The following is a 10,817-nucleotide window of genomic DNA, read 5'->3' as shown; positions in this document are numbered from 1 at the left end:
CTACTTCTCTCCACATCACACACACACTTACACTTCTACTTCTCTCTCATCACACACACACACTTACACTTCTACTTCTCTCACATCACACACACACTTACACTTCTACTTCTCTCACATCACTCACACACTTACACTTCTACTTCTCTCACATCACACACACAATTACACTTCTACTTCCTCTCACATTCACTCACACACACACTTACACTTCTACTTCTCTCACATCACACACACACTTACACTTCTACTTCTCTCACATCACACACACTTACACTTCTACTCTCTCACATCACACACACACTTACACTTCTACTTCTCTCACATCACACACACACTTACACTTCTACTTCTCTCACATCACACACACACTTACACTTCTACTTCTCTCACATCACACACACTTACACTTCTACTTCTCTCACTTCACACACACACTTACACTTCTACTTCTCTCACATCACACACACACTTACACTTCTACTTCTCTCACATCACACACACACTTACACTTCTACTCTCTCTCTACATCACACACACACTTACACTTCTACTTCTCTCACATCACACACACACTTACACTTCTACTCTCTCACATCACACACAGCACAACTTACACTTCTACTTCTCTCACATCACACACAACACTTCACTTCTACTTCTCTCACATCACACACACACTTACACTTCTACTTCTCTCACATCACATACACACACACTTACACTTCTACTTCTCTCACATCACACACACACTTACACTTCTACTTCTCTCACATCACACACACTTACACTTCTACTTCTCTCACATCACACACACACACTACACTTCTACTTCTCTCACATCACACACACACTTACACTTCTACTTCTCTCACATCACACACACACTTACACTTCTACTTCTCTCACATCACACACACACCTTACACTTCTACTTCTCTCACATCACACACACACTTACACTTCTACTTCTCTCACATCACACACACACTACACTTACTTCACACACCACACCACACTAACTCTACTTCACTCACATCACACACACACACTTACACTCTACTCTCTCACATCACACACACACTTACACATCTACTTCTCTCACATCACACACACACTTACACTTCTACTTCTCTCACAACACACACCACACTTACACTTCTACTTCTCTCACATCACACACACACTACACTCTACTTCTCTCACATCACACACACACACTACACTTCTACTCTCTCACATCACACACACACTTACACTTCTACTTCTCTCACATCACACACACACTTACACTTCTACTTCTCTCACATCACACACACACTACACTTCTACTTCTCTCACAACACACACACACTTACACTTCTACTTCTCTCACACACACACACACACTTACACTCTACTTCTCTCACACCACACACACACACTTACACTTCTACTCTCTCACATCACACACACACTTACACTTCTACCTCTCTCACATCACACACACACTTACACTTCTACCTTCTCTCACATCACACACACACTTACACTTCTACTTCACACACAACACACTCACCACCCACACAACAACCTCACACACACTTCTACTTCTCTCACATCACACACACACACACACTTACACTTCTACTTCTCTCACATCACACACACACACTTACACTCTACTCCTCACATCACACACACACTTACACTTCTACTTCTCTCACATCACAACACACACTTACACTTCTACTTCTCTCACATCACACACACACTTACACTTCACTTCCCACATCACACACACACTACACTTCTACTTCTCTCACATCACACACACACTAACACTTCTACTTCTCTCACATCACACACACACACTACTCAACACACACACACTTACACTTCTACTTCTCTCACATCACACACACACTTACACTTCTACTTCTCTCACATCACACACACACTTACACTTCTACTTCCTCACATCACACACACACACTACACTTCTACTTCTCTCACATCACACACACACTTACACTTCTACTTCTCTCACATCACACACACACTACACTTCTACTTCTCTCACACACACACACACTTACACTTCTACTTCTCTCACATCACACACACACTTACACTTCTACTTCTCTCACATCACACACACACTTACACTTCTACTTCTCTCACATCACACACACACTTACACTCTACTCTCTCACATCACACACACACTTACACTTCTACTTCTCTCACATCACACACACACTACACTCACTTCACACACACCCACCACTACACACAACTTCTCTCACATCACACACACACTTACACTTCTACTTCTCTCACATCACACACACACTTACACTTCTAACATCTCTCACATCACACACACACTTACACTTCTACTTCTCTCACATCACACACACACTTACACTTCTACTTCTCTCACATCACACACACACTTACACTTCTACTCTCTCACATCACACACACACTTACACTTCTACATCTGCTCAACATCACACACACACACACACTTACACTTCTACATCTCTCACATCACACACACACTTACACTTCTACTCTCACATCACACACACACAACACTCTCACTCACATCACACACACACTTACACTCTACTCTCTCACATCACACACACACTTACACTTCTACTTCTCTCACATCACACACACACTTACACTTCTACTCTCACACAACACACACCAACAACTTACACCCTTCTACCTCTCTCACACACACACCAACACAACTTCACACACCACCACACTTCTACTTCTCACACATCACACACACACTTACACTCAACTCTCACACACACACACACCTAATCACTCACATCACACACACACTACACTTCTACTTCTCTCACATCACACACACACTACACTCTACTCCTCACACACACACACACTTACACTTCTACATCTCTCACATCACACACACACTTACACTTCTACTTCTCTCACATCACACACACCACTTACACTTCTACATCTCACACATCACACCACACTTACACTTCTACTCTCTCACATCACACACACACTTACACTTCAACTTCTCTCACATCACACACACACTACACATCTACTTCTCTCACACACACACACACACTTACACTTCTACTTCTCTCACATCACACACACACACTTACACTTCTACTTCTCTCACATCACACACACACTTACACTCTACTTCTCTCACATCACACACACACTTACACTTCTACCTCTCTCACATCACACACACACGTACACTTCTACCTCTCTCACATCACACACACACTTACACTTCTACTCACTCCCATCACACACACTACACTTCTACTTCTCCACATCACACACACACTTACACTTCTACTTCTCTCACATCACACACACACTTACACTTCTACTTCTCTCACATCACACACACACTTACACTTCTACTTCTCTCACATCACACACACACTTACACTTCTACTTCTCTCACATCACACACACACACTTACACTTCTACTTCTCTCACATCACACACACACTTACACTTCTACTTCTCTCACATCACACACACACTTACACTTCTACTTCTCTCACATCACACACACACTTACACTTCTACCTCTCTCACATCACACACACACTTACACTTCTACTCTCTCACATCACACACACACTTACACTTCTACTTCTCTCACATCACACACACACTTACACTTCTACTTCTCTCACACACACACACACTTACACTTCTACTTCTCACACATCACACACACACTACACTTCTACTTCTCTCACATCACACACACACTTACACTTCTACTCTCCACATCACACACACACTTACACCTCTACTTCCTCACAACACACACACACTACACTTCTACTTCTCTCACATCACACACACCACTTACACTTCTACCTCTCTCACATCACACACACACTTACACTTCTACTTCTCTCACATCACACACACACTTACACTTCTACTTCTCACATCACACACACACTTACACTTCTACTTCTCTCACATCACACACAACACTTACACTTCTACTTCTCTCACATCACACACACACTTACACTTCTACTTCTCTCACATCACACACACACACTTACACTTCTACTTCTCTCACATCACACACACACTTACACTTCTACTTCTCTCACATCACACACACACTTACACTTCTACTTCTCTCACATCACACACACACACTTACACTTCTACTTCTCTCACATCACACACACACTTACACTTCTACTTCTCTCACATCACACACACACTTACACTTCTACTTCTCTCACATCACACACACCACTTACACTTCTACTTCTCTCACATCACACACACACTACACTTCTACTTCTACTTCTCTCACATCACACACACACTTACACTTCTACTTCTCTCACATCTCACTCACACTTTCACTTCTACTTCTCTCACATCACACACACACTTACACTTCTACTTCTCTCACATCACACACACACTTACACTTCTACTTCTCTCACATCACACACACACTTACACTTCTACTTCTCTCACATCACACACACACTTACACTTCTACTTCTCTCACATCACACACACACTTACACTTCTACTTCTCTCACATCACACACACACTTACACTTCTACTTCTCTCACATCACACACACACTTACACTTCTACTTCTCTCACATCACACACACACTTACACTTCTACTTCTCTCACACACACTTACACTTCTACTTCTCTCACATCACACACACACTTACACTTCTACTTCTCTCACATCACACACACACTACACTTCTACTCTCTCACACACACTTACACTTCTACTTCTCTCACATCACACACACACTTACACTTCTACTTCTCTCACATCACACACACACTTACACTTCTACTTCTCTCACATCACACACACACTTACACTTCTACTTCTCTCACATCACACACACACTTACACTTCTACTTCTCTCACATCACACACACACTTACACTTCTACTTCTCTCACATCACACACACACTTACACTTCTACTTCTCTCACATCACACACACACTTACACTTCTACTTCTCTCACATCACACACACGCACTTACACTTCTACCTCTCTCACATCACACACACACTTACACTTCTACTTCTCTCACATCACACACACACTTACACTTCTACTTCTCTCACATCACACACACACTTACACTTCTACTTCTCTCACATCACACACACACTTACACTTCTACTTCTCTCACATCACACACACACACTTACACTTCTACTTCTCTCACATCACACACACACTTACACTTCTACTTCTCTCACATCACACACACACTTACACTTCTACTTCTCTCACATCACACACACGCACTTACACTTCTACTTCTCTCACATCACACACACACTTACACTTCTACTTCTACTTCTCTCACATCACACACACACTTACACTTCTACTTCTCTCACATCTCACTCACACTTTCACTTCTACTTCTCTCACATCACACACACACTTACACTTCTACTTCTCTCACATCACACACACACTTACACTTCTACTTCTCTCACATCACACACACACTTACACTTCTACTTCTCTCACATCACACACACACTTACACTTCTACTTCTCTCACATCACACACACACTTACACTTCTACTTCTCTCACATCACACACACACTTACACTTCTACTTCTCTCACATCACACACACACTTACACTTCTACTTCTCTCACATCACACACACACTTACACTTCTACTTCTCTCACACACACTTACACTTCTACTTCTCTCACATCACACACACACTTACACTTCTACTTCTCTCACATCACACACACACTTACACTTCTACTTCTCTCACACACACTTACACTTCTACTTCTCTCACATCACACACACACTTTCACTTCTACTTCTCTCACATCACACAAACAAGCAGCATTTCTACAAGAAGTGATGTGGAATCATCAACATTATGTAATAATACCACAGCTCTTGGTTACATTGTCGGTGACGTCACAGAGGTGCTTACTTCACCTTATCATACTTCTTTACTTTTCACTGTTACATTATGCTAGTAGAACACCTTCCATTGTGCTGATATAATAGTTTACCTGGCATTGTTACATTTGAGAAGTCCGCAGCAAACTCCTCCATTGTCATCAAGTTAGCATCCATGCTAACGGAGCTAACCGCGCAGTCCGCACCGGAAGTCACTTTTGGGTCCGCGGCGAGCCAACGTTGGTGAGACACGTGGCTTCTTTTAAAAGAAGATTGTGACAACACGCGGAGATGTGCTAATGTAACCTGCTTTTATGGACCTGCCTCTTTGTGATGTTAAGTTCCTGCTATGAGCTGTGATGCAGCACATGCCGGGAGCTCTTATTTTGAAGGCGCGGAGAGCGGAAGTGGGGACACGTTGTGGCGGAGCGGACTTTTCAAAATTAAGAAATAAACTAATAAAGTAGATTCTCCTGTAAAACTGCAGCCTGACTGTTTGTTCTTTTCTACTTTTATACTATATAGTTGACATAAATATAAACTCTCAGATACACTTTTATACTACATAGTTGACATAAACTCAGTTTAACGGCGTGGAAAGGACGAGAACGCTAGGATACGAAGATCGTTTATTGTCACCGTTCAACAAAAAACACCTTGTTATTCTTTTTCTTTTCATGAATACAATCTGTGCAGCAGGCTGAAGGCATAACTTGATTTGTGACGGTGAAAGTATTTTTTCCAACTACACAAACGAGCTTTAAAGGAAATGACGTGTTTTGAAAGAAAGGCTACGAAGTTGCTTCTCGCTGTTGACTTCCGGTCACCTGACCGCAGCGAGGCGTCACGTGACTACTGGCCCCGCCTCCCCCTGCCTGGCTGCCAGACAAGCTCGTGGACGCTAGCTGGCTAGCTGCAACTGTCATGGCGGACACACCCGGCCTCTCCGGCCTCTCCGGCCTCTCTGGCCTCCCTGCCGCCCGACACAGTGACCTCCCCGGACACAGTGACCTCCAGGAGCCGCAGGACACCCGACACCTCTTCCCGGAGTTGGCGGGCCCGCGGGAGGTGAGGAGGGGCGGGTGGGGGTGGGGGTGGGGGGCAGCCCTCAAAGGCGCCAAGCTGATGAAATAAGAAATAACGTTAGGAAGTCATGACACAACAAGTCTAATCATCTGTGTTTACAATGACAATAATAATAATAACACCAATGGTTACAATGACAATGTTAATATTTATATTGTCAGGTGACAGTCATGCAGGTGAGTATGGGGCGTTCACGGACTGCAGGAATAATGGAACGTGAAGAAAGGCAGCGACTGTGACCAAATAATCATAGTCATATTTATTTTGTGTAGCTAGTTATTTACTCAATGTACATGTTTACTTTGTGTAGCTAGTTATTTACTCAATGTACATGTTTACTTTGTGTAGATTGTTATTATTTACTCAATGTACATGTTTACTTTGTGTAGCTAGTTCTTATTTACTCATTGTACATGTTTACTTTGTGTAGATTGTTATTATTCACTCAATGTACATGTTTACGTTGTGTAGATTGTTATTATTTACTCAATGTACATGTTTACTTTGTGTACATTGTTGTTATTTACTCAATGTACATGTTTACTTTGTGTACATTGTTGTTATTTACTCAATGTACATGTTTACTTTGTGTAGCTAGTTCTTATTTACTCAATGTACATGTTTACTTTGTGTAGCTAGTTATTATTTACTCAATGTACATGTTTACTTTGTGTAGCTAGTTATTTACTCAATGTACATGTTTACTTTGTGTAACTAGTTGTTATTTACACAATGTACATGTTTACTTTGTGTAGATTGTTATTATTTACTCAATGTACATGTTTACTTTGTGTAGATTGTTATTATTTACTCAATGTACATGTTTACTTTGTGTAGATTGTTATTATTTACTCAATGTACATGTTTACTTTGTGTACATTGTTGTTATTTACTCAATGTACATGTTTACTTTGTGTAGCTAGTTCTTATTTACTCAATATACATGTTTACTTTGTGTAGATTATTATTTACTCAATGTACATGTTTACTTTGTGTAGATTATTTACTCAAAGTACATGTTTACTTTGTGTAGATTGTTATTATTTACTCAATGTACATGTTTACTTTGTGTAGATTGTTATTATTCACTCAATGTACATGTTTACTTTGTGTAGATTGTTATTATTTACTCAATGTACATGTTTACTTTGTGTAGATAGTTATTATTTACTCAATGTACATGTTTACTTTGTGTAGATTGTTATTATTCACTCAATGTACATGTTTACTTTGTGTAGATTGTTATTATTTACTCAATGTACATGTTTACTTTGTGTAGATAGTTATTATTTACTCAATGTACATGTTTACTTTGTGTAGATTGTTATTATTCACTCAATGTACATGTTTACTTTGTGTAGATTGTTATTATTTACTCAAAGTACATGTTTACTTTGTGTAGATTGTTATTATTTACTCAATGTACATGTTTACTTTGTGTAGATAGTTATTATTTACTCAATGTACATGTTTACTTTGTGTAGATTGTTATTATTTACTCAATGTACATGTTTACTTTGTGTAGATTGTTATTATTTACTCAATGTACATGTTTACTTTGTGTAGATTGTTATTATTTACTCAATGTACATGTTTACTTTGTGTAGATAGTTATTATTTACTCAATGTACATGTTTACTTTGTGTAGATTGTTATTATTTACTCAATGTACATGTTTACTTTGTGTAGATAGTTATTGTTTACTCAATGTACATCCTTGTTTTGTGTAGATTGTTATTATTTACTCAATGTACATGTTTACTTTGTGTAACTAGTTGTTATTTACACAATGTACATGTTTACTTTGTGTAGATTGTTATTATTTACTCAATGTACATGTTTACGTTGTGTACATTGTTGTTATTTACTCAATGTACATGTTTACTTTGTGTAGATTGTTATTATTTACTCAATGTACATGTTTACTTTGTGTAGATTGTTATTATTTACTCAATGTACATGTTTACTTTGTGTAACTAGTTGTTATTTACACAATGTACATGTTTACTTTGTGTAGATTGTTATTATTTACTCAATGTACATGTTTACTTTGTGTAGATTGTTATTATTTACTCAATGTACATGTTTACTTTGTGTAACTAGTTGTTATTTACACAATGTACATGTTTACTTTGTGTAGATTGTTATTATTTACTCAATGTACATGTTTACGTTGTGTAGATTATTATTTACTCAATGTACATGTTTACTTTGTGTAGATAGTTATTATTTACTCAATGTACATCCTTGTTTGTGTAGATTGTTATTATTTACTCTTGATGAAACCTGCTTGTTGTTGAATGAAGTCATTGAGACTTTTTGTCAGGTCAGCACTTATTTGTCCTGAGTGAGTGTCAGCAGGGAGGAAGTTTGTGTCCACTCAGCTTGACCTTGGAAAACAAGAGAAAAGTGTTGTTGTTAGTGTTTAGTTTGCACTTAGGTGTGTTTTGATTGATTGTGACTTGTATTAGTAGATTGTACAGTACAGTACATATTCTGTACAACTGACCACTAAATGGTAACACCCCAATAAGTTTTTCAAGTAGTTTAAGTGGGGGTCCACCTTCATCAATTGATGGTAATGTGTGTGTCATTACGTGACGGTCACATGACTGAGGACCTCAGGTGAAAATGCTTACCTTTTTTTCTCACTTCCTGTCTCAGGCGGACCCGGCCCGTCTGGACATCAGCACCAAGTCCAACGGGCCCAAACGGGACTTCTTCTTTGACGAGGACGCAGACGACCTGTTTGCAGGTAGGCACTTTTTTACATTTGTCACATCCTCCCTGGCGTCGGTGTTTTCATGGCCGGCCCACAGTGATTGGTTGTGGTCAAGGAGGCCGATAAACACGTTTTGGAGTGCATATTCATATGCTGTAATAGTGCATATTCATATGCAGTAATAGTGCATATTCATATGCAGTAATAGTGCATATTCATATGCAGTAATAGTGCATATTCATATGCAGTAATAGTGCATATTCATATGCAGTAATAGTGGATATTCATATGCAGTAATAGTGGATATTCATATGCAGTAATAGTGGATATTCAGATGCAGTAATAGTGCATATTCATATGCAGTAATAGTGGATATTCATATGCAGTAATAGTGGATATTCATATGCAGTAATAGTGCATATTCATATGCAGTAATAGTGGATATTCATATGCAGTAATAGTGGATATTCATATGCAGTAATAGTGCATATTCATATGCAGTAATAGTGGATATTCATATGCAGTAATAGTGGATATTCATATGCAGTAATAGTTATTTCAACATAAAAGTAGTTTTTTGACATCATTTATTGGGAAGTGTGGGAGCAGTAGTGACACAATGTTGACTGATGTGTCTTTTGGAGCCAAGAAAGATTTCACCACACCTCCATTTCGTGTCTTAAAGGAGCAGCAACATTTGCATTTCAAAATAAGGGAAATGTGGCAAAAATATGTCATTTCTTTACATGAGAATAACTCACATCTACTCAATTGTATTGCTTTTTATGGATGGAGTAAGTTTCCTTGTGAGGAAACCTAAAATATCGCCAACATTAAAAAACCAAAACAATTCTAGAATATGGATGAGACATTTTTCAAGATGGCTGACACCATTTCTTCCTGGATGTTACAGAAAGTATGAGAATGTGTGAGCTGCTGCCTGCTTTTATATAATCATCTCCTATTTGGCAAGATATTGGCACAGATATCTTGTCTGTTGCCTTTTTATTTGACTGAAGCACGGAA

The 10,817-nt window shown here is 39.2% G+C and overlaps 2 protein-coding genes across 3 annotated transcripts in view; one reads left to right on the top strand and one right to left on the bottom strand.

Annotated features, from left to right (window-relative positions):
- rnf214 (ring finger protein 214) overlaps positions 1–6,401 on the bottom strand; it is a 25,871-nt gene extending 19,470 nt beyond the window's left edge. The window contains 1 exon segment of the mRNA XM_061889185.1: positions 6,097–6,401. Within this exon segment, the coding sequence (XP_061745169.1) occupies positions 6,097–6,160 (64 nt within the window). The 5' untranslated portion in view covers positions 6,161–6,401.
- Positions 6,402–6,841: 440 nt separating this feature from the next.
- The window catches only part of snx2 (sorting nexin 2), a 39,735-nt gene continuing 35,759 nt past the window's right edge, over positions 6,842–10,817 (top strand). For both annotated transcript variants that reach the window (XM_061889069.1, XM_061888980.1), the window contains exons 1-2: positions 6,842–7,051; positions 9,734–9,824. In XM_061889069.1, coding sequence (XP_061745053.1) covers positions 6,908–7,051; positions 9,734–9,824 — 235 coding nt within the window. In that variant the 5' untranslated portion in view covers positions 6,842–6,907. The remainder of the gene's footprint in view (positions 7,052–9,733; positions 9,825–10,817) is intronic.

The sequence above is a fragment of the Nerophis ophidion genome, linkage group LG01 (genome assembly GCF_033978795.1).
Source record: "Nerophis ophidion isolate RoL-2023_Sa linkage group LG01, RoL_Noph_v1.0, whole genome shotgun sequence".
NCBI lineage: Eukaryota > Metazoa > Chordata > Actinopteri > Syngnathiformes > Syngnathidae > Nerophis > Nerophis ophidion.
This window is presented reverse-complemented; position numbering and strand designations above follow the sequence as displayed.